This window comes from Stegodyphus dumicola, chromosome 4 (genome assembly GCF_044657685.1).
Source record: "Stegodyphus dumicola isolate Sdum_Otavi_A_Nest chromosome 4, ASM4465768v1".
Taxonomy (NCBI): Eukaryota; Metazoa; Arthropoda; class Arachnida; order Araneae; family Eresidae; genus Stegodyphus; species Stegodyphus dumicola.
The window spans coordinates 6,674,719-6,701,281 of record NC_140771.1 but is presented as its reverse complement, the minus strand read 5'-3'; the positions used below and the strand labels follow the sequence as shown (position 1 = coordinate 6,701,281).

Sequence of the window (26,563 nt, the reverse complement as noted above, 5' to 3'; positions counted from 1 at the left end):
AATTTTTGTCAACATTTTGTTATCTCAAATCCAATGTCTTTTTCCATTTCCTACATCAAATGTTCTCTTGAAAACGAACAGAGTGAACCCACTAACTCAGCTTCATTGAGGAATGGTCATTAAATTAATGTATCAATAGTCTATTGAAACAACTTCCAAGTGCTGCTATGGAATGTGAATGTCCAACACAAGAGAAAATGCAAGAAACAAGATAGATAATTCTGCCGTGTACTAAAGAATAAAATGTGAAACAAAATCTCTTATCCTTGTTCACAGCATTGAACATCAGATTCAAGGCAGATTCTTGATGTGACTGCTATATAAAAATTGAAAGAATTGAACAGTTAAAATCACAGAGGAACTTATTCTGAGTTTTTAATTAAGTCTTTGAAAATGACATGATTTATGAAGAATGAGATAAGTCTGTCTGTCAAGAAACACTTAAAAAGCATAAATGTAACATTGGCCAACTGTAATGAGAAGCATAGAATTGTACTTTCATTTATCCCTTGGTGGTTTTTATATATATATATATATATATATCTTCTGAACTTTTGTCATCCGGCTTATGTTGCTGCTTCGTCAATATAATAATACATGATGATTCGTAATTCCCTTCAGCATTTTGAAACTTTAAATTAATGGCAGTATTTAAAGAATCTCTCCAAGTTTGCACTCATAAGAACTCGTAATAAACACCTGTCATACATAGGGCATATCCAGAAAGTAAGTTTCCCTATTTAAAAAAAAAAAAAAAGAACTTACACTTTCAGGAACATATTTATTGGCAACAAGTACAACAATGTTTCAGCTATTTTTCAGCATAGTCACCACCAGAATTGAGACACTTGTCGTATTGTGGGATCGACTTTTGTATCCCTCTGTCGTAGAACTGCCATCTGTGAATGGAACCAGCATGTGACAGTCGTCTTCAGCTCTTCATCGTTGCCAAAATGCTCACCGGAGAACAGGAATTTCTTGAGGTGTAAGAAAACGTGAAAATCGCTGGGGGCAAGATCCAGCGTTTATTGTTTCACCACGTGGAAGAAACTCAATGAGCAGACTTCTCTTCCTGTCCCAGAACACCGTGCACGTCACTTTCCGTACCGACAGTGTCCATTTGAATTTCATCCTGACCGGAGATTCACTATGCTGCCAATGCATTGACTGCTGCTTGGTTTCCGGGGTGAAGTGTGAAATCCAAGTCTCATCACTGTGATGATCCTGTCAAGGAACTTGTCATCGTCATACCATTGCAGAAATGTCAGTGTGCTCATAAGCGTTCAATTTTGTGTTCAGGTGTCAAGTTTTTCGGCACCCACCTGGCACACAGTTGCTTAGTGAGAATCCCGTGCAACGAGGATTGCAATATCTGAGGAAAATGGCTGCTCACCTCCGTAATTGCTAAGCGACGGTTCCCCATCACGTGCTGCCGCAAATGCTCAACAAGATCATCATTGATGAGGGGAGGTTGCCCACTGCGCTCTTCATCATGGACACTTTGACAACCCTCCGAAAACTGCCTACGCCAGTGACGCATCATCTGCTTATTCTTGATGTTCGGACCATAGACCTGACAGAGCTGGCAATGAATTTCAATTGGCATAATGCTATGTGCTTTATCACCGACTGAACCTTAGGCTGCGGGAGAAGGAATAAGAGCTTCCATTTCGGACCACTGCTACCACGCTACTGGCACGAGGCAAGACTTGTCCGGCTAGCATATGATTGATACTTTATAGATCTGTTACGCATGCGCAATTGACACGGCTAATTACGTGTACTTTAAAAGGGAAAACATAAAAAAAACTTGCTTTCTGGATGTACCTCATATAAATAATTTTAGTACTGTGTGGCAGTTTCGAAACAAACATGACATTTAATGAATGTGAAATTTATGGAGTTTACTAAATGCAAGTCTGAAATTGCTGTGAAGATTCGAAATGAAACCTCAGTTGGAAACAATTTCTGTATTGTTCAAATGATGCAAAATGAATAGTTTGTTTGGGAGTGTCTGCTGTGATCAAATTCTCTGCCCGCCTGTGCACAAATTGTCCATTAAGGTATAGGTAGAACTTGGAGCACCAATTAAGGTATATGTAGAAATTGGAGAGATTCTTTATTTGTATGTTGATTTGTATATTTTTTCTGCATTCCTTATGATTTCTGGGGCATAAATTTTCAAAACCTTGTGGGAATTATGAATACACTTTTTTGGGCTTGTATTGAGGAATGTGTCCTGGAATAGTAATTCACAATTTATTTAAAGATAATAAATAACATTATTATGTTTTAAATTCATCTTTATAATTATTTTTCAAATGAAACAATACTGAGGCAATATAAAAGATTTTTCCTTATGGAATCTCAAATGCCCTTTTTAGTTGCTTTTCAGTTAAGCACTTATCTTAAAATTTTTAAAGGTTTAAAATGAAATTTTGAGAACAGTATGGGTTTGTATGCAAATTCAGCAAGTTAATAAAAGACAGTCTTTAGTAAATCTCTACATCTTTTCAAATTTTGGAAGTAGAATTGTTCAGAATACAAAAATAGTAGATACATGTTAGGAAATCCATGATTAATAATAATTAATATTAATATTCCTGCACGCTGCAGACAAGGACATAAATGTGTATATGGCTTGCAGTCCATCAAACCAGCTCTACTGTACTATATGGCAAATCTGTAGATAAGTTTGGGTTTAGGTGCACTTTGCACATAATACTTTAGGGAAATATCAGTGTGGGAAATTAAAGGTCAAACATTCCACATTAGTTCAGTTATGTTAGTAAGTTTTTCAGCTAGCAGCTCATTTTCGTGTGCCTAACCCTTTCTAGTTCTTTATAAATTTTGTCTGCTGCTATTTTGATTATTTAAAAGGTTACAATTATGTTATTAAAATACCAAATTAAAAATCTCAAAAAGTTATTTATTAAGTTTGCTAAATGTAGCTGTTGCAGTTTAATGGGGGGATGATATTTATCAGTAAACATATAGAGGCTATAGCTATGCACCATTGATCAAGTTTTGATGTTCCATGTATATAATCCTGTTCTGTTCTGTTCTATCATAAAAAGTTCTTACATGGAAACTATGTTTCATTTTAATATTTTATTTTCTATTTTTTCTCCGACTTCAATTATGTAGTGGATATGATTAAAAATAGTTTTTATTGACTTTTGATCCAATATGGAATTTTAAGCATAAAGTGCTATATTCTGATTTTACGCATATATTATCTGAAAATATTTTATTTCGCAGATCCTGAAGAAATGAAAGCATTAGCACTGAAAAATGCTGATACAGCATATAAAGCGCATGTAGATAAGGTATATTTTTTCTGTTCCTTCTTGTAACTCCAGAGCATTGTTTAGACTTCAAAATATCATAGCAATTGTAAAAATTTTAGGTTGAAATATTTTTCTTGTATTTTTAATGGTCTAAATATTATCTTAATGTATAAAAAGGCAATGAAAATAAACAACAAAATAAATAACTCTTTAAATCTTACTAATAAACTCTGTTCAAATATAGCTCTTTGTAAGAACAAGAACAAAAAAGACTGTTTAGAGGATTGTTATACTTTTTATGTGTAATGAAGACCATGTTAAGAAAGTTGTAAAATCTTTTTTTTTGACCCCACCAAAAAAAATCCATATTTTTTTTTTTTTTTTTCCTACAGACTACAGCATTTGATGCAGTTTTACCTCCAGTAAAGAAGAAGCAGGTGAATGTTCAAAATGAATGTAAGTAGTTTTATATTATGCAGTTTTTTATTAACTTTTTTATTTTTAAAATACTTAAAAGATGTATTCTCAGTAAATGTTTACTGATGAGTCTGCTTTAAAAACTGTATTACTGAAATTTTTTTTATATAACTGTAAGAAATGTTTTCTTGTAATTTTTTTGTATTGGTGTCCAGAATTGTGCAGTTAATGGAGAAATGACTATAGTGAAAGAAATAACATGTAGCCATAAAATTCGTATTTATAATAAATGTATGCATACAAAGGTACTCTGTATAAAATATTTTGCATATGAATATCCAGAGGCAGAGATAGCTGCCAGCAGCCACATTGATCTCCACATCTTGTCTTGTGGTGCTGTGTCTGCAGTGCAGGTACAGCTCACATCCTTGCTAAATATGTTCACTGTTTCTTGTAGCCATGGACTTGATGCCATTTTGAACCGTAATGCACAAGTTCAGACCTCTGAGTATTTGCTAGTGTTTATATCTAGTAACATTGCTTCTTGTTGAACTGCTCTCAGAATCACTGGTCTTAAATCTGATTGAGTTTGTTAACCCTCTGGCTGATCATCCCGCAATTTACACGAGCAACTCAAATGTAGCAAAATTTGCTCATCCTGCAATTTCCGCGGGCATTATGTTTTTCTTACCTTATTGATGAGAGCAGCCCCTTTTTCCCCCATTTAACCATTGAAATAAATTATATACATTATTAGGTGTTTAGGTTACGTTTTGGCCAACAGATATCATTAGTTATCCACTAAATTGCAGCATTTGAAGGCATGTCGTATTAGTGCTCAAACTTCACTTTTTGCCCCCTTTTTTCTTACAGAATTGGCTGCTAGAAAACGTTCAGCAATTGATTATTTAATTAGATTAATAATTAGATTTATTGAATCTGGTGCAAAGACTGTGAAGTTAGACTTTGTCTTGAACCCTTGTTGATCTGTTTTGTACTCTTATCATACTAAACTGCATTTCTAAGGTATTTTTCCCTCAGCGCTTTTTATTTTCTTAAATTTTATATATTTACTTTTTTATATTATGCAATAAATAGAAATTAACTGTAATTCGACTGAAATGTATTTTAACAATTTTTTTTTTTTTTTATAACATCTGAAATTGGTTTTTCTGGCAACTTAGTTTCTCATGATGAAAATCTATATAAAAAATATTTTCTAGAAAGAAAAAGTGCATTTTTCAATTCTCCAATATATATAGATTTAAAATATGCGAAAAAATACACAATTTTGGAAGCGATTTCGGTCCACAAATTGAGCAGTCTGAGGGTTAATATGCTTAGGAAGGTGTTAATTTCTCTCTATGACTCACCTGGAACTTTTGAGCAAAGAAAATGTCTGTTTTGCGAATAAGCAGATATTCCATAGCTCATATTGGCATGGATTGTTGCTATTGAGAACAGTTTCAGAAACACTTTACTATCAGGCCTCTGCCAAAGTGCTTTTGTGCACCAAAAATCCATTATTTTTGTTTGTTGCTCGTATGTAATTGTCTGTTGGTGTTCTCATTTTCTTCTACTAATGCCTTTTGTCTTACCTCTTGAATGTGGAATTTTCAATAAATACATATGCACTTTTCTTTTTATCTGTCCCCCCACCCCTTTGTTCTGTAATTTTTCGATTTGAGTATATTTCGTAGTGCTGTTTGGTATTTTTTCAGGATTTTTTTTATACAGGCCAGTTTTCTTTAAAATAATTTCCTCAAAGGTTCCGATCGTGTAGTAAACTTTTTTTTTTTCGTAGAAGAGTGCCCATGACAAAACCGAAATTAAATAAAAAATTTAAATCTTTAACTACATTATATGTAAACAGTTTTTCTCTGGGTAATAATATCTGTATGAAAATTGTTTTTGTCAGAGAGCATTAAAACAAATAAGAGTATTTTTGATAATTAGGTAATTTCTGGTTATATTTTATGATTTCTTGTTTGGGATAAATTTTGTAATTTTATTAAACGTATTTATGTAATGAAGTGAATCACTAGAGATAGTTTTTGATTATGCAGCTGAAAGTTTGTTGTTAACCTCAATTTCCCTTCTTTTCCAGTTGATGAAAATTTCAAGTTAACAAATCCATCTATTGGATTGGAAGAGGAACATCCACAGCCTTCAATGTTTGTTGGAAAATTAAAGTCATATCAGTTAAAAGTAATTTATTACTCTATGTATTAATACTGAAATTGCTTTAATAGTTCTTATATCATTTGTTACTTTTTAACATTGCTTTAAGTCATTTTTATTAATTTAAAATTAATCTTTGCATCCTTACCATTTTGTAGGGTATGAACTGGTTGTATAGTTTATATGACAAAGGTATTAATGGTATTTTAGCTGATGAAATGGGTCTTGGTAAAACTGTACAGACTATTGCTTTCTTAGCTACTTTGATAAAAGTAAGTTTATTTTTTTTTAATGATTATTTTTAATTTTCTGGCTCAGAAATATAAGGCAGATTGTCTATTCTTACAATATTTTATCATTTGTAGCTAAATCGGGAAACTAAGTTTGTTTATTAAATTTAGCTTTTGTTTAAGATGAGTTCCAATTGATCAAAAGTTGATTATATTAAGCTCTTGTAATAATTTCTTACTTTTACATACCATATATAAAATATTAAATGTAGTTTGATTTCTTTTAGTTTTTAAGATGCATTCATATCTCGAAACATGCTTTTTTATTGTAAAAATCTCAGATTGAAAACTATGTGCTCCAGTAGTAACTTTTATAGACAGCTGTGTTATTGACAAAAGTAATAATATGTAAAATGACAAAATTTATGAAATTTAATAAATGACAAAAGTAAAAATACATTATTGACAAAGAAATTGTTGACAAATAAGGTCATCAGTGCAATAATTTTATATAGCATTTTAAAATAAACTAAAAGACCTCAGTGACATACAGGTTGTCAGACACTGATAGTTAATTCACAGGTTACCATTGTGGAACAGTTTACTAAATTGAGATAGATTTTTTAAGTTAAAATTCAGTGGCATGATACCAGTCACCATCTGTCAAGGCTGTTGGTTACTTGGAATAGACTCCAAAGTCACTGGTATAAGGCAAGTGCAAAGATGTAAATTAAATTAAATTAAATTAAATTAAATCAAATTAAATCAAACTAAACCAAAGCATGTGTATCTAGGTTGATTTCTGATGGCCTATAAATCAAAGGTCACTATGGTCAGCTTCTGGGTCACTGATATAGCTGTGAAGTAAGATAAATTTTTAGATTAAAATGTGGCATATCTTTGTCCTTTAAAAGGTCTTGGTCACTGAGAATCATATTGGTTTTGTCAGTGAAATAAATTTAAGTATTTAAATTAAAACTTCTAAAATTAATTTTAATTGAAGGATGTCTTGCCACCGACATAGTTGTACGAGAATTAGGATAAGATTATTAAAATTGAATTAAACCAAAGGACACTTATTATTACTGTATGGATAGTCATCAGTGACTGTTAATACCATTGGTCAGAGGTGACCTGTTTTCAGCTACTTGTTTAGGGCAGTTGGATTTTATTGCATTGGCAACACTTGCCAATACAAGTGGAAGATAGTATGTACTAACATAGTATAATACTCTAGAAGTCTTAGAAAGACTGCTTAGAACATTTTAATGTCAACATTTTTTCTGAGAATAATGCTTTAATAACTATATTTTTGAACTTGCATTCATTATAATGCTAGAAATTTCATACCAGAATTTGTATAAATAACAGTATTGAAATTTAGATCATTTAAGCACAGAATTTGCATATTTGTATTAAATTTAACTCATTATTTTTACTATTATTATTTTAAAAAATCAATAACAAACTGTTTTACAGGCACAAGGTATATGGGGCCCATTTCTCATCATTGCACCAGCTTCAACCTTGCATAACTGGCAGCAGGAATTTACTAAATTTGTTCCAAAGTTTAAGGTAATATAATATTTGTAAATTATTTATTGACTTTATGTGGAAACTAATGAAATGCATGTGAATAACTCAAGTAATTTTAAAAATTGGTTTAGCCATTTAACCACAGTTTTATGTGGCTGAAAAAATAGATAAATGAAATGTTTTAAAATTTTTTTCTTTTATATTACTCGTTATTTTATAGCTGTTAAGTCACATATTTTGTTAATCTTAATATTTTTGCATTGCTGCCAGCTCACAATTTTTCATCATATATCGCTGTCTCCTGATATATCACTGAATTTCTTGGTATTTTTACTAAAGAAAATGTTTCCCAGCAGTAAATGAAATTTATTAAATTAAAAAGTACTTAATTTATGTGAATTACATTTTCCTTCTTATGGCAGTTTCCAGCATAATTTTTCTTAATAAATTTTCTATGATTTGATTGCCTAAATTTACTGTAGACATTTATAAAACTTTTTATTGACGATTAAATCAGCATTTACACAGTAAGGTGCATGAATGATACTCGGGACTTGAAAGGTATTTGTTCAAGATCATGTGCCGTCATCTTTAAATGTATCTAGGCTGACTATTAATACTATTAGACTTGAATGTATCTAAGCTAATACTATTAATATTAGAAAGAGAGTAAAGGTCCAAAGTGGAAATATCATTCTGGGAATTATAATCAATCATAGCCTTTTGAGAAATTTTAAGGTTTGAGACAACATACCTTGATCCATTTGGAGGGTTAATATGCTGTGCAAAAACGGTGACTATCAATAAAGGGGTTTTTAATTTTTGCATTCAGTTACATTTAAATTGTAACAAATTAGGCCTGAATGTTGGTAATCTTACCTGGAAAAGTAATTCTAATTAAAGCAGTGTTTTTAATTAAATCAGTTTATTATAATAAATTTGAAAAAATTGCAATTTATTATTTTGATATGATGGCCAAATGAAGCCCTTTATTTGGTGTGAAAGAATATGTATTTTGCTTTGAGTTTGTCTTACTATTTGTTAGATATTATAACTGTAAATTAGCAAAATATTGTGTGATAAAGAACATATAAATTTTTGTGTTAAGGTTGATAATAGAAAAAGTCTAATTGTTATATCCATGTCAAAGTAGAAGACTTCTTTAATTCTTCTGGAGTTATACTTCTTTCTTCTAATGAATGAAACAAGCAGGAAAATGTTCAGATCCATGACTATTTTGTCATGTATGTTTTATGACAAAATGTCAAAATTTTCATTTATTTTCTTACTCATTACTGTCTTCTTATTTACTTTATTATATTCAATAGCTTACAATTGGTAAGAAGCTGACTTGAAAAAGATATTTACAATTTATGGCAAATTTATTGCATGTCGTATTTGATATATTCTCTGTTTGGAACTCGGTACTTGTTTTCTACTGCTTGAAGGCATGTAGCAGTTCATTTTCTGATAACTGCTGTAATAGCTGTATTTTCGTTTTAACAATTTTCAGTGACTCAAAATGGTTTCCTTTTCCACAGATTTTATTTTGGGGAAAAGGAAAAAGTCATGGGGGGCTAAGTCAGGGAAGCAGAAGATTGTCCAGTGTTGCAGTCTATTTTTCAACCGTAAACTGTTTCCAGGAGAGTGTTGTGTGCATGGGGCATAAGGCCTGATGCAGAATGAAGCCATTTTGCCAGACTTCTAGGTGTTTTTTCCCTCCTAACTCTTTCTCTCAGCTTATTCAAAACTTCTTTATAATAATGCTGGTTCACTCTTCTTCCTCTTTGGTACTTACTCTTTCAGAATTATATCCTTGTTATCAAAAAATGCAATCTGCATTGCTTTTTTTGATAATCTGCATTGTTTTTTTCTATTTTCTCTGACAAACTATTTTTATTCTTGGGGAAGAGGTTTTTTTTTTTCCAGTGCATAAATTGTGTTTTTTTTTTTTTTTTTTTTTTTTTTTTTCCCCCTCCCTTCTTGATTGCGTTGAAAGATCCAGGTTTCATATTTACATGCTGATGAGTTTTAACAGTCAACATGTTAATGGCAAGCAAGGTGAAATGCAAGCACATTTAACCACAGCTGGCGAAACTGTTAGAGTTCGAGAGTGCTGAGCCTTGTTCTGCAGACTTAAACATGTCTGAAATCTCCTCCATCCTCAAGTCATTTGACTCTTTTTGCATTACAAGAGAATTACAAGGCCAACCCCATAATTTATATTCAGGTGTTATATACTAAACACATACCAGGCTTTTGGAGTTTTGTTTTTTATTACTTGTTTTCATCATCTTTTTAAAAAAATTTTCCTATTTATCTTAGGTACTTCCTTATTGGGGTAATACTAGTGACAGGAAAGTCTTAAGAAAGTTTTGGAGTCAGAAAGATCTGCATACTGAAAATGCGTCATTTCATGTCCTTATTACCAGCTACCAACTAGTTGTTCAGGATGTAAAGTATTTTCAGAGAATCAAATGGCAGTATATGGTATTGGATGAAGCACAAGCTATTAAAAGTACATCAAGGTTCGTTTTTTAATCTTACATTTGAAATAAACATATTAAATAAAAAAATGTGAATATTAAATATAAATGTTTTATAGTCTTTGAAGTTGCATAATTTATGTTATGCATTATCAAAAATTATTATGTTACCTTACTGTAATAGCTTCTGGAGTACAGTACTTTATAAATTTCTTATAGCGTTCGGTGGAAAATACTTCTTGGTTTTAATTGTCGTAATCGCCTTCTGTTGACTGGTACTCCAATACAAAACAGTATGGCTGAAGTAAGTGAACTTTCTTACGTTTTTTCTCATATTTGCTTTTTTTGCCTGAAATTATTTCTTTATATAAATGTGTTTATAATTCTTTGATAGTGCTAAATGTTAATGTATAGGAAATAGTGATTCCTTTTAAAATATATAAACATATCGGTGATCTGCACACTGTATCTGAAATATATGTTGAAATTTTAATGTTTCTGTTAATCATCAGAAAAACTTAGAGAGTTCAGCCTAAAACTATGCAGGTTTAATTCAAACTGAGAAATAAAAAATATTACTTGTATTGTGAGATTCTGCTCTTGCAGATTACAAACTTAATATCCGAAATTTTCAATCTTGGAATGCAAGTTTTTAATCACATTGTTCTTATTAGCCTATTTGCTGTTGTATACTTGGTGTTTTCTCAAAACTGAACTATTTATTATTATTTTCAGTTGTGCGTGAGAGAATAACTAGGCTAATTTTTAAATTACGCAACTACTAAGCTAAATTTTCTATTTTTATTTTCTCTTCATATTAGCTACCTAATTCTTTTAACTAAATTAAAAATTAATGAATCAGAATTTACAAAGCTTTTGTACCTAAACTTGCATTTCAAACTTGTGTATTATATTTATATGGAAAGAAGGCCATCATTTCATTGTTTATAATATTAGATAGCGTTAAATAATCAAATCTCGGTGTTATTTTCATATTCTCTTGTGTACTTTGTAGTAGTTCCAGACTGCTACAAACTCAATTATTCCTCTCTTTTTCAAAAAATATACCTTATAATATTTTTTTTTTTACTAAATTAAAAATCTCACGAATCATTCTTAAATCTGATCAAAAAAGAAATCACTTCCAGTGTTGATTCTTAAAAAGTTCATATAACTCAATTTTTATGAGATTATTCTCTGTTTTACTTCATTTTCAGTAAATATATTTCAAGAAATTATTATAAAACTCTGTTATGTATTTAATTTTTGTAAAGTTGTTTATTTTTGTCTTCAATTAATCAAGATGAAAAGCAAGATACTAGATTTTTGCTGCAGTATATAGTGTAAAATTCTTCAAAAAATGTTAAACATTTTTCAGAATTCAGTGAGGGAAGTGGCAACTCTTAATAATTTATTTCTTAAAAACTTTTCTTATGTTTTTAGAATAAAATGTTTACAGAGAATGGACATTTGAATTAGGCTACAATTGTAGCTTATTGCCTGTAATGCATTATTGAAATAATTTTGATGAATGTTATTAATTAATCCAGTTTTCTAATTTAGTTACAAGAACTGTGTAATACATGTAATCTATAGTTGATACATTTTCATGTATTTCATGAAAAATACGTACTTTTTATACAAGTGATTGATAGTTTAAAATTCAGATGTATTGAATGAGGGAGAAAATATTAAAAAAAGGAGCAGGGTACTTCATTACTGAGTTGGCTATTTTTCTTGAATTTATAAATTTTGTATTCGCATCTAGGAAATCAATCAGTGTTTAAAATTAAGATAGTTATAAAAATTAGTGGTAATATCTGCCTTTTGTTTTATTCTTTAAGAAATGATGTTATTTATTACATTATTTCAGTTATGGGCATTACTGCATTTTATCATGCCAACACTATTTGACTCTCATGAAGAATTTAACGAGTGGTTTTCTAAAGATATTGAAAGCCATGCAGAAAATAAATCTGTTATTGATGAGAGTAAGCATTATTCATTTATTTATTCTTCTCTTTTATTAGATTTAAACCTTTGATGAAAGTTTCCATTATAAATTGAAATTGTTGTGTAAGTAGTATGATATGGGTTGAAAAAAATCAAATAGAATCACATTCAGTTAATATATTGAAACTGGGATCTGTCTTGCATCTTACAGTAATGTGCAATTTCTTTCACAAAGCTAGCGTAGTTTACACTTCACCAAGAACTTTATTTTCGTTCGCCCATTTCATATAAAATTTTTATATTATGTCTTTGAAAATCGTCATATTTCTTTTATTATCATTATTTTATTTACTTATTTTATTCTTTGAGAATTAACATGCTTCTCAGCTTTCTCTTAATGTTATAGTTAAATTGTCCATTTGAATATTAAATCAGGCTAATTAGAACAGTATTTGGTAAATAAATACCTTTTTTTTTAATATATAATACTACTTTATTCAAACTTCCTTAAATATCTCATGTAAAACATTCATTCAAAAAATATCATTATCATATATACAAGGTGTCTTAAATGGAACTAGCATGCTGCCAAATTAGAACGATCATTTACTTCCAGTTCTGTTTCAAAAAGTCAGCTACGAAATGTCACCAAATCATGTGTATAGCTTTAAGTACTAATGTTCATATGACCCTGTGAAGGTTTGGTACTGAAAATTCAAAAACAAGGACTATGACATTCAAAATGCAGAATGCTCTGGCTACTGATGTTGATGAAGCCCACCTGTGAGAACTTGCGAAAGAAGATCAGTATGCAACCACTTGAGAGTTTGCTAAGGAGTTAGACATTAGTGCTGTGTCCATTAGTCATGCTATGCATCGCATAAACTTGACGTACAACTTCAGTCGCTAGGTATCGCATGAACTGACTGAAGCAGATAAGCACAGAAGTGTTCAGGCCTACACTTATCTGCTCGAATATCAATACAATGAGAAAATTCTGGACCGGATCATCTGTTGTGATTAAATGTGGATTTACTTCAACATTACAAACATGAAAGGGGATTGGTCTGCGCCCGTTGGCAACATCGCAAAGCACAGTTTGACTACCAAAAAGATCATGCTTTGTATCTGGTGGAACTGACCTGGTATTTTCCACACGCACTATCTAGAAAAATGTAAATCCCTCGATAGTAAGGTGCACAGCAAGATGTTAGTGTGTGTTGCCGCTGCTATCAAGAAAAGCCGAACTGTGTTCCAGCACCAAAAGGTAATGTTCCGTCAAGATAATGCAAGACCTCATGTGTCTGCATTCATCAGCTGGAATCTGTACGAACTCAAACGAGTTCTTTTGCCACACCTACCATATAGACCCGACATCACTACGGACTTCTACCTGTTTTCACACCTGCAGCTACATCTTGCTGGTGTCATCGTCCATTCTGCACAGAACGTCCAGACTTTCGGCTGCCAAGTTTCTGGGCCCGAAGGCTTTGAAAAACTATCAGAACGTTAGAAAATCATAGATTTTGCTGACAAATTATATTCTTATAGAGTTTAGTTATTATACCAGTTATTCAAGTTACGATTTATAAATAATAAATTTTTCAAAGATATATCACAGATATTTATCGTAAAACTCAGTTTTGTGTAAAGCTACCTCAAGTAACAGTATGTGCTTATGGCAGTGGTGTACAGATGCCAGATAATGCCCTCTAAGGAAGCCTACTGGGCTGTCTCTCTACTAGACTTTCCTAGAAATTCCTACATGTTCTTTAAAAATGAATTTTAAACTATCTGTCAAACATTTTATTAATAGTCCCTGAACTGTTTAATGTGTGATATGGTTTGCCAAAAAGAAACATTAGAAGAATGGAGGAGGTTATTTAATGACTTCAGTATAACAGCTGCAGCCAATTCACTATTAATGACTTGATATTTGCAAGTCACCCTCCCCGCCAATCAAAATAGTCAGGGGTTAATGTATATCATGGTAAAGCGACACCTGCTGTACCTTTGCATAAATATACAAATTTTTATATTATTTTATTTTATTTTATTATTTTTTTCTTTAATATTTAAATCTTATTTGTAAAGTTATTTATTACATTTTTTAATGAATAATTTTTTCAAATATGCATTTGATATTGGTTTGATATTTTTCGAAGATTTCAGTGTATGCACAATGCATTGCAAAATTGATCTTGATAAAATTAATTTTTTTGCGGTTGTGCTTACTCACGTCATTTTTTGTAACGCTATCATTTTGAGAAACATGACTTGATAAAAGCATTCATAAAGTTATTGTACAATTTTAGTATATCTTTTTTTAAGCTGAGTTATGATATGTATTTCAGAGCATTTATCAAGACTTCACAAAATTTTAAAGCCATTTATGTTACGCCGAGTCAAAAAAGATGTTGAGAATGAGCTGTCTGACAAGGTAATTTTTTTCATCTATCTGTGCCTGAACTTTTGATCTTATCTAATAAATGATTAATGAATAGCTATTATTAATGTAATTATATAGAATTATAAAATAAGTAGCCCCCTTTTTTAAAAAAATATGATTACGTAGGATTATCTAATTTTTATAATAAAATGTTAAAATGTTATAAAATTCTAGTAAATATTAATTATGTCTAGAAATAGAGTAATTAAAATTTTTATGCTTTGTAGGAACAGCTGCAAAAATTACTTCCAAATTGTGCTGTGCCATTTAGTTGTTTTCTTTTCTTTTTCTTTTTTTTTTTTTTTTAAGTTGTTACTTCATGTCATTTGGAAAAGCATTGTGTTTTGTTTTTATGAGCATATTATAAAATTGTTCTTTTTAGTATATTATAAAATTATGCTTTTTGAGTATATTATAAAAGTATATTTTATATTTTGAGTATATTATAAAATTATGCTTGCTTAATTCTGGTGACTCTGTCAATTCCTCTGATTTTCTGCCTGAAAATATGCTGAATTCTAATATTCAGTTTTATAAAATATCTTATGATTGTGATTTATATTTTATAGAATATAGTTGGTAAATTTAACTCGTATTTGTTTCTTGAATTTTTCATTATTTTTTTTATATGCAAGATAGTTTCCTTCAGAATAAACCTGTGCAAACTGTGGCCTGCTGTGCATTTTTATGGGCCCGACAGCAAAAATCATCTTTTACTATAGTTTACTTCTCCCTCTTCATGGTCCCCAAAAAACAGGTTTAACTTAGGTCGGTGAAAGGTCTCAGTTATGTTACTATAGCAGTTCACTGTAACTACTGCTCTTAGCCCATCTTCTTTGAAAAATAAGGGCCATGTGCAGCAGATTCAGCAAGATCATACGAGGGCTATGATGCGGTCCTTGATGAAGTTCCTGAGGGTTTTCTACTGCCCAGTAGTGCAAATTTTGTTTATTTACAGTACCTAACAAGTGGAAGTGGGCCTCATCAGATGAAATGAAAACAGGACCAGGAGTGGGGATGTCCTGACAAGCAGCTGTGCGAGTTTCAAAATCTCTCTTACTTAATTCTTGGGTAACCATAATTTTGTATGGGTTCGTCTGAAGGCATGTATGCAGGATTCTTTTTGCACTCCTATCAGACAATCTCAGGGCAGCTGCATGTTTTAAGTGCTGAAAGCTTTGTAAATTAATATTACATTTAGACTTAATATATATGATTAAATAAATGTGGTAAAATGTCTTATAATCTTGTCATTTAGTGCAGACTTTCCTTAGTTTGTATTATCCTGAAGTAATAAAGTGTTTCTAGTTAACTTTCTAACCAATAAACTATTTTATGTAACTACAGTGTTTATTAATGTAGTTAGAGGTTTATTCTTTCAGCTATTATTTTTTGTATTTTGCATAATTATTTATATTTACAATTGCAGAAGTTTGTCATTTTTTACTTTACGATTTTTTCTTTATCTCAGGGAAATATGCTGGTAATAAATATATACACATTTTCTGTTACTAGTTTTGAGTTTTTTTTTTTTTTTTTTTTTTTTTTTTTTTTTTGTAAATAAAAATCATCATCCATATTGTGTTAAAAACCCAAATGGTAACGAGTGCCATTTCTATTACTTTGATTGATATTTAAAAGTAAATTATTTATGTTTTCTCATAGTTTCCTAGATAACTAACTTTTTCTTCCATAATTCTTTAGCAATTGTGAAATTTCAGACTGTGTCCACAGCAGTCTAGACATACTGCAGTTGTTGTTTTTTGTATTTCTGGTTGTTAATTCAGCAATGTAAATTTAACATAACAGCTGATGACATAATTTAACTATCTTCTTTTCCTTTTAAATAATAAATGTTGCTTAAATGGGCATTTATTGCAAAAAGGGGAAATTTTTTTTCCCATGGGTTTAACATCTTTGTGAACTATACAATAAACATTTTAGTGAATAATTATATCATAGCTAATTAAAGTTATAATTAATAAGAATTCTTATTGTTTTTTTTTTAATGTTATGGTTCGATTACACCTTCAGTTAAAAAGATACTCTTTGGTTTGTTGAGGGGGGGGTGGAGAACTTCCTACAGTAGTATTTATATTTAAAAAAAAATTTTTTAAGAAATTTCTAAAATATTATGTATTAACCTGTTAAGCTCCAGATGAGAGTCAACTTAAAAGATTTATAAAAATGGGTCAGTTCAGTCCATATATGCTATAGGAAAATTTATCAGATAGATGCATTGTTTTTTAAATTGTAGTCTAGAATTCAGGTGTTCTTTCATATATATATATATATATATATTGTAACATTCGAATTTCTATTACTCTCTATGTATTATACATTTTTTGATGCTATGTTTTAAAAATTTAATAGACAATTTTCTCTTAATAGATTGAAATTCTTGTTTATTGTCCCTTGACTCAGAGGCAAAAGCTTCTGTATCAAAATCTAAGGAAGAAAATATCAATTGATGATCTTATGCAGTCTTCTTCAACTGTATCTTCTCATTCTCAGTCTGCTACATCAAGTCTTATGAATTTAGTTATGCAGTTTAGAAAGGTAGGTTATACTCAAATTTCATGTAGTTTCCTCTCTATTGCCTGTTAATTTTTTTGACAGAAGGAAAAGCATAATTAAAAAAAATGTAGAAAAAATTGAGTTGCTGGTGTGGGAACTGTAAGTTCAAAAGTTGTTAATTTTAATTGAAAGTTTTTTTAAACTGATTATGGTTTTCCGTCTGAAAAATATTTGGAACTAAAATTCATAATCAGCTTAATGAATAAATTCATTAAAAGAGCCCCAACTAAACAACCCCTTCAGTTGGGCCTTTTTTAGATACTTGTGTATTTTGAATTGCTGTTGTTATGAATATAATTATTACCTGGTGAGTGCAAGCTATCTTGAGGTTCAGTCTTTATTCAATGAATTTACAGGAAAAAATAGTTTTTTTGGAACATTAGTACTACAAAATACCATATGCCTAGTAATAAGTCATTCTAATGTTTCATGCATATTTCAGGAATTTCTCCAGGTCATTGAATCTTAAAACTTTTTGCTGATGCACTGAACACCCATGATATTGTAACAGTGACTTTAATGTTTTTAACTGTTTTGTGATAAATATTGTGTTTATACTTAAGTAATCAATTCAAATCTAAATTAAAACCAACCAGCATGAGGCTGATCGAAACCAGTTTCCCATCTTGATTTACATAAAAAGATAAAAGAAAAAAATTAAATCCCATGAAGGATGTTAATCATCCAGTTTATTGAATTTGCAGTAACTGAAATGTGATATTTGTAAATAGAAGGGAAAACAAAGTCTTCCCTTAAAAAACAATCTTCCTCATTTTTTCATAAGAAAGAATAAATTCAATTTTATTCCAGAATTTGATAGTTTAGTTCAACCTGTGTCAAAATTAAACTAAATCAGCTCTTCAATCAAGGCACATAATATTGTTTACTTAAGTATAGAAATGTGATTTACAGTAAAACTGCATTGAACGGGGAATTTAATTGTTTCGTGATCGATATACTGTAGACTTAATTAGCATGAAGAGAGAACTAAACTTTCTGTCAAATGTTTGTTGTTTTGTAGAGCATCAAAATAAAATACTTTAATCACTTCATGATAATATGGAAGATTTTGTATAACAGCATTTTTGGTTTACATAAATTGCAAACCTAAATTTGAAAATTTCTTGATGCATTGTAGACCAAGATTTAAGTTTAATGAATTCCCTAAGTATAATGACAGTAATATCACTGTGCAGTTGTCAACATGCTAATTTCAATAGTTGGCATTTCTTATAAATATTTTAAACATATAATTAAGACACAATAACACACCGAATAAATACTAATTCAGAAGTCAAACAACAAAAATCAGCGTTATATTTACAAAATTTTCACAGGACTAGTTTCGATGGTTTTACCGAAACATCATCTTCAGCTGCAAAACCGCAAATGAACAAGATAGGAAATAATGATTAGATAAGATAAGAAAGCCTGAACAAGAATAAGCAAGTGACGCCATCTGTTGGCGAAACCAGAACTAAAACATAATTTCTCTAAAAGCCGAAGGCAAATTTGGATTGGAATTAGGATCGTTAACTAGAACAGAAAGATTTTTATGAATGTGAAATGCCTCTAGAAAATCCAGTTCTCCAATGGAAGATGTTTTTTGAATAATTTTGGCAGCAGAAAAATTGAAAGTGTGATTTTCGGACCAGCAATGTTGAGCAACAGAAGACTTCTGTGTTTCCTTTTTTCTAACATATGCCTCATGTTCTTTGACGTGAAATTTTAAGGCTCTCTTAATTTGGCCAATGTAAATTAAACCACACTGGCAAGGAATCCTATAAATACCCCAGGAATTCATATCCGGAATGGGGTCAGTTGGAATTTTATTGATGGAAGAATAAACAACCCGAAAGTTAAATTTCTGCAAAATATGTGCAACTTTATAGCTAATTGATGGAAAGAAGGGAATGACAACAGAATTTTTATAATCTCCTAAAATAAGAGTGTGGCTTTTAGTGTGTTCAGATGAGAATTTTTTAACTGCTTGATTAATAATGTTGGGTGAAAAGCCCCTGTCAATAGCTATTGCTTTTAAATAATTTAGTTGTTCATCAAGGGCTAGTTTGGAGGAGCAAACTTGAAGAGCACGGAAAACATAGGAATAAAATGAAGCTAACTTTTGTTTAGTCGGATGACATGATTTAAAGTGTGGTGGAAGGCAAACCGATGAAGGTTTACGGTAAACTGTAGTACTGAAGTTGGATGTGTTACATGTGACCAGAATGTCGAGAAATGGGAGAGAATTGCAAGTCTCAAGTTCAAAAGTGAACTGAATAGCAGGATCAATAGAATTCACTGTTGAAAGAACTTTATTTAAATCATCTTTATTACCTTCAAACAGGGTAAAAGTATCGTCTACGTATCGGAACCATGCCGGGAAGTTTAAAGTTTCAAACAATTTTGATTCATAATAATGCATGTAGATATCAGCCAGGATGGGACTGAGGGGGCTTCTCATGGCTAATCTCTCAGTTTGCTTGTAATATTTATTTTGGAAAACAAAATGTGTTTGTTTCAAACAGAGTTGAGTGAGAGAAATTAGCTCCTCAATTTCGATGCAAGAGAAATGAAATTTGCGAAGTCTGGTTTCTAGACATCTTAATGCACCCTCCACTGGGACATTGGTGAATAATGATTTTACATCAAAAGAAACCATGAGTAAATTACTAGGAGAAATGTTTTTAACCTTTTTTACAAAATCTATTGAATTTTTTATGGTGTAAATGTTATTGTCTAATAGAGTGGAAAATCTAGAAACTAAATATTTAGCTAAAGGATACGAGGCAGTACCTAAATTTGATACAATAGGGCAGAAAGGAATACCACTTTTATGAATTTTGGGAAGAGCATATAATCTGGCACAATTCGCAACAGATGGGATAAGCGAATGTTTTAAGTTGCTTGAAATGATTTGCGAAGATTTGATCGCAGTTTTTATTTTGGATAAGTCCGAAGGTGAAGGATCTTTAGGGATCGGATTATATGGTCCTTCGTTTAAGAGTTTAGTGACACCATCGATGTAAGTGTTCTTATCCATGACGACTATCTGGCCACCTTTGTCGGCCTTTAAAATGATAATATCCGGGTTAGAATGAATTTCGCGCATTGTAGCTCTTTCTCTCGCAGTTAGATTTGGTTTCAAAGGTTTATTATTGAATTTCACATTATGAGCGATAAGATGCCTAATCATTTCTTTCTGTGAATCTGAAACTTTACTGAACTTGAAAGCTTTTTCGATAGGAGCCAAAATATTTGGAATCGAGGGTTTACAGGTTTGTGAGAAGTTAGAATTATATTTTAGAATTCTCTCTTGTTCTTCTGAAAGACTAACATTAGAAATATTAACTATTGGCTTGATGTTTACAATGGGAAGATTTTTTGAACTACTTGAACTGGAAGATTGTAAAAGAAGTTTTTCGAATTTAACTGCAAGGGTGTTTTTCAAGGGTGCTAATTTCTCTCACTCAACTCTGTTTGAAACAAACACATTTTGTTTTCCAAAATAAATATTACAAGCAAACTGAGGGATTAGCCATGGGAAGCCCCCTCAGTCCCATCCTGGCTGATATCTACATGCATTATTATGAATCAAAATTGTTTGAAACTTTAAACTTCCCGGCATGGTTCCGCTACGTAGACGATACTTTTACCCTGTTTGAAGGTAATAAAGATGATTTAAATAAAGTTCTTTCAACAATGAATTCTATTGATCCTGCTATTCAGTTCACTTTTGAACTTGAGACTTGCAATTCTCTCCCGTTTCTCGACATTCTGGTCACACCTAACACATCCAACTTCAGTACTACAGTTTACCGTAAACCTTCATCGGTTTGCCTTCCACCACACTTTAAATCATGTCATCCGACTAAACAAAAGTTAGCTTCATTTTATTCCTATGTTTTCCGTGCTCTTCAAGTTTGCTCCTCCAAACTAGCCCTTGATGAAGAACTAAATTATTTAAAAGCAATAGCTATTGACAGGGGCTTTTCACCCAACATTATTAATCATCAAGCAGTTAAAAAATTCTCATCTGAACACACTAAAAGCCACACTCTTATTTTAGGAGATTATAAAAATTCTGTTGTCATTCCCTTCTTTCCATCAATTAGCTATAAAGTTGCACATATTTTGCAGAAATTTAACTTTCGGGTTGTTTATTCTCCCATCAATAAAATTACAACTTCTATACTCAAGGACCCCATTCCGGATATGAATTCCTGAGGTATTTATAGGATTCCTTACCAGTGTGGTTTAATTTACATTGGCCAAACTAAGAGAGCCTTAAAATTTCACGTCAAAGAACATGAGGCATATGTTAGAAAAAAGGAAACACAGAAGTCTTCTGTTGCTCAACATTGCTGGTCCGAAAATCACACTTTCAATTTTTCTGCTGCCAAAATTATTCAAAAAACATCTTCCATTGGAGAACTGGATTTTCTAGAGGCATTTCACATTCATAAAAATCTTTCTGTTCTAGTTAACGATCCTAATTCCAATCCAAATTTGCCTTCGGCTTTTAGAGAAATTATGTTTTAGTTCTGGTTTCGCCTACAGATGGCGCCACTTGCTTATTCTTGTTCAGGCTTTCTTATCTTATCTAATCATTATTTCCTATCTTGTTCATTTGTGGTTTTGCAGCTGAAGATGATGGTTCGGTAAAACCATCGAAACTAGTCCTGTGAAAATTTTGTAGGTATAACGCTGATTTTTGTTGTTTGACTTCTGAATTAGTATTTTAAACATATGTTTGGTAATAAAATGCTGTTGCATAGAAAATGTGTACTGAAGAAGTAATTGAAAAACACAGTGGCCACTAGCCTGAGGCATTTTCAAAAATACCAATGCATTAAGAATTCCATAGAAGAGTAATCAATCAGTAATTTTTTAAGAGTAAAAGACATAGATAATAAAATGCTTACTTTTTTCAAGAAATCCTCCTGACTTTTTTTTGGGGGGGTGCTGTTGTTTTCTTTGTGATCTGTTTTTACTAAAAGAAAAAAAAAATTATATTTACTCACCACAGCACACAAACATTGCCACCAATCTGTAATAAATAAAGTGTATAGTTGTGCTAAACGAGATATGACTACCTTTCAAACCAATTTCTGATTCGAAGTCTAACATTTTGCTTGCAATTTTTTACATTGCATTTTCGTAAAAATAAGTTATTTCAAAACACAACTTTATAGAATGCGAGTTTTGCATTCTCTGTTGCTGGACAAAATGCTGTGTTTCTGCGTAAATACAATGCTTTCTTTTTCATCAGCCAGCAATTAAACATAATAGGAAAATATACTAATTAGAAAAATGATGGTTGAATTTGAAAAATGCAAATAGACATGTCTATTTGCAATTTATTACTATACAAATATTTAATGTAACATGAGCATAGTGGATTGATGCATAGATGTATTAGAGACATAGTGCCTTTCTGCAACTTTTTGTTGGGGAGTGTGGATAATCAGAAAATACCTAATATTCAGTGATGGGCAGCTGAAAATTAAAAAGATATCTTTGGTAACTCAAGTGTAAACTAATGTTTCATTGCACCTAAAGATTTTACCAAACTTTTAGATATTAGAACTACTTACTGTATGTGATAGGGTCCACATTTGCTCACAGTGCAACATATTTGTCATTAAAATGTTAGAATTTTCAAGTATATACAGATGGGGCTCCCCCTTTTCTTTTAAGTGTGCAATAGTCATGTGTACTTGTGTGTTTAAATAATAAATAATTCAGTGTACTGAACTAAAACACATTTGTCATAAATAACAGTGCAAATCTATAATATAACTTTAAATTTTTTATACCTTAACTATTTCAGACTAGCTGTGGCCAATTGGTTAGATCTGTTGAATGCTGGTAGTACAGTCCTAGTTGAAATTCCAGTAAATGAGCTGGCTGTGTTGGTATTTTTATAATTTTCCCCATGTTTAACATAAATACAAGCCAGTTTCTTTAGTTACTTCCTGTAGGTATTCATTTTGTTAGGTAGATAAACCCTTTGTGCTATTTTTAATGGATTTAATAATATCATTTGTACATCAAAAAAATTTAATTTAGTTGGAAGGAATATAACTAGCATTTTGTTTTGTTAAAAAAAATCAGTTCTTTTAAAATCGTAATTTTTTAAAGCTATTGATATTCTGAGCTGTTTTATAATTAGAAGTAATTTTTGTAGTTTTGTAACTTTCACTATTTTAAACAATTTATACTTTCAGGTGTGCAACCATCCAGACTTGTTTGAAAAGCGGGAAGTGAAGTCTCCATTCTTTTCAAAGTCAATTTTATACTTTCTTCCTAAATTGTTGTTTAGGGAAGGTTTGTATTCATTTTTATTGTCATTATTATTATTATTCACTAGTAGCCGAGTAAGATTACTGAAAATTCATAATTTGTCGTATTTACAACTGAATAAGATGGTGGCTTGATATTTTCTAGGTTTTCTTCATGAATAACAAACAGTAGGAATGTATTAACAGTGTATAACAAAAATATAAAACATTTTCCTTTAAAATATTTACAAGGCATTCTTCATAATTCATGTAAACTTTGCATTTTTTTGTGTTAATAAATAGCTTGATCTAAACGTTATTAATTAAAACTTTCATGTTACTTTTTTTATGTATGTGTGTGTGATTGTTCAACAGTTGTTAAAACTGATGGTATATTTAAACAGTTTATTAACAAAGATATAATAAAATACAATGGCTGCTTTAAAAAAATAATTGGGAAACTCAAAATTAACATTCTAAATTTGGTGCCCCCTCCCCTTAAATTCATCTGTTCTCCAAAATTCGAGATCATTCCAAATTACATAGCACTGCTTGAAAAAGGTGACTAAAACTAATATTGACCAATCATAGCTTAGAATACTTTCTGCGCACCTGTGAAGTATAAATACTGAGTCACGAGCACTACGCTTTCCTTTTCTTCGTGACTTCAGGCCATGCAAACAACTCTGCGCTCCTTATCCTTCCCTGCCTGAAATTATGTCACAACTTTTTACCTGTGCATATAAGAAATTATAGTAATTGCTGTGATTAAAGAGTATATTGTCTATAAAGAATTATTCCGGTGTGCCTGTAAATAAAGATGTTAATTGGCAAAATCTAGTTTGGTATCAACTCCTTCTTCTCGCTGTGCAAATCAGCCATCGTGACTGTGCTTCAAAATTATTACATATATATATATACACAGAGAGAGAGACCTATAGGGTGTAACTTAACTGAAAGTCACTATTTTAAGGGATGATATAACAAAATAGAAGTAAGTTTTCGTAACAGAGTGTATGGTGGAATGTGAACTTGGAAATGCATGAAATACAAAGACCATGAAAAATCATGAATATTTACAATGTTTGCAGAAATATTCAAATGAATAAGCAGCAATGCAATAATGTATCACAACAGCGAGCACTTTCCAAAGTGTAGGCTAGTCACTTCATCATTATTGGGATGCATATATAGCAGTTAGTGGTCATTCATTTGAATAATTGTTGTAAATATCAGATGTTATTTCTTGTGAATATTTATGATTGGATTCTTGTTCTCTGTGTGCTTCATGCTTAACTGTATACCAACTTTGATATTCCATTTCAATTTAAAATCACTACGTTTGACATGTTCTATCACCTCTTAAATTTATGGAATCGGGTTATTTAAACTTTTGCAAAACACTCAAAGCCTCTCTCTCCTAAAGTGTGGTGTCTTTGTGGAAATCCTTTTAAGATGAACTGGCTCATATTTACATCCTATATAGGAAGAACACAGAGTTTTCCATGCAGGTAATCCATTCACATGGGATTTTACCACCCATCAGCTGCTGGTACCTTCTTTAAAGTTGTGACCATCAATTCTTTTTTACCTTATATGTGTGTGTAATAATTTCATTGGTGTGTTGATAAGTGTATTTGAGAGTTGAGTAGAGAAGATGAAGCCATTCACTTTTTAATCGTGGCCAAGGAAAATTGTTGTGTAGATGACTGGAAATTGCATTGTAGTGGATAGAATTGTCAAAGAAGCATGACTGGGTAGTTAAACATAATTTATTTTTGGGTGACAGATTTCTTAACACATATCTTCTTAATTGGTAGAATAATAGGTATGCTAAACATACCCCACAATTTGAGATAAGTAATTATATCTTAAATAATGGAGAATAGCTTGCAAAGGCTAAGCAACACATTGTCAGCAGAAAAGTGAAATGGCAAAAGAGTGACTTGTAGTAGTATCTATAAGCTCAGAAAGTATTTGTTTTAATCCTGAGCGGTGATTGGGGAAAAGTCTGCAGCAATACGGTAACTGCAGGGAAAATGGGCCTTTGAAGAGTGTTGTACTTTAATTAAAAATTCGAAATTTAAAGGTCTGTTATCTGTATATTTTAATCATCAATTTTAATTTGTTAAAAATATGTAAATCAAAATTATAATTTATAAAGACTCTTAATTGCTCATTTTTAATTTGCTCTAGTAATAATGTTCTTGAAACTGCATCATATCTGAAAACTAATTCCGCATTATGCTATCTTTAACTTCTGCGTTCTCTATAAGTTATAGCCAATTAGATGAAAGAAAAATTTTAATATAAATACTGTTGCAATCCAACTGCCCTTCCTCTTTCTCTGCCTATACTTGCTAGCTAAGGAATGTCTCTTGCTTGACTCCTTGTGTTAAAAATGTAATGCGTCATCATGAAAATTGTGGCGTGTAGATTGGCCCCATTGTGATGTGCCGTGCAGTCAATACGTAATAAGGAGATATTTGGTTTGTCAAGTGATATTGTGATTCTTCAAAAGTTCTACATAATTGATATTTTTAGTGATCTTCTAACCTCAATCCACTCGCGACTGCAAAATAATGTCTTCCGTAGTCAAGCACTCATCTCGTATCAAATTACTGTTAGGAACTAAATTATATCATCACATATAATAAAACTGTATCACAAATTTTTATTTTAAAACAAATTATCCTAATATCATTTCTGCACAAATGCTTCTAAAAATTAATTAGTTATAAGACTAAAAAGAAAGAAATTGAGAACCATATCCACAAAAATAGTAAAGAAATTCATTACCAATAAATCTAAAATTCACCATAAATATGTGCAAAATCAACTAATAGTCATCAAACCAGTAGAAATACAGAGAAAGTAAATACGAAGATAACAAAAAAAGTATGTAGGCAGAGGAATGTAATTACGTCTGTTTCAACATTATTAAGAGGAGATAGATCAGACGTAATTGAACTCCTCCCACCTTGGAAAACCACTGCATTTCTATTAATCCAAAATTGGCTGATGAACTAGTCTAAATTATTTAATTTCAACAGTTCACTCAAAAATTCAGAATCCGTCCCCAATGCATTTGATTCCCAAATGTAATGAAGTGGTACAAAAACAAATCTTATGTATTAATTTAATGTCCATTAAAGGAAAA

At 31.1% G+C, this 26,563-nt stretch overlaps 1 protein-coding gene across 2 annotated transcripts in view; it reads left to right on the top strand.

Moving 5' to 3' along the window:
* Window positions 1–26,563, top strand: part of Ino80 (chromatin-remodeling ATPase INO80) — a 97,067-nt gene that overhangs the window by 31,696 nt on the left and 38,808 nt on the right. For both annotated transcript variants that reach the window (XM_035358422.2, XM_035358423.2), the window contains 11 exons: window positions 3,262–3,329; window positions 3,683–3,746; window positions 5,815–5,915; window positions 6,047–6,160; window positions 7,598–7,693; window positions 9,980–10,182; window positions 10,360–10,444; window positions 12,014–12,131; window positions 14,448–14,533; window positions 16,934–17,101; window positions 23,350–23,449. In XM_035358422.2, coding sequence (XP_035214313.1) covers window positions 3,262–3,329; window positions 3,683–3,746; window positions 5,815–5,915; window positions 6,047–6,160; window positions 7,598–7,693; window positions 9,980–10,182; window positions 10,360–10,444; window positions 12,014–12,131; window positions 14,448–14,533; window positions 16,934–17,101; window positions 23,350–23,449 — 1,203 coding nt within the window. The remainder of the gene's footprint in view (window positions 1–3,261; window positions 3,330–3,682; window positions 3,747–5,814; window positions 5,916–6,046; window positions 6,161–7,597; window positions 7,694–9,979; window positions 10,183–10,359; window positions 10,445–12,013; window positions 12,132–14,447; window positions 14,534–16,933; window positions 17,102–23,349; window positions 23,450–26,563) is intronic.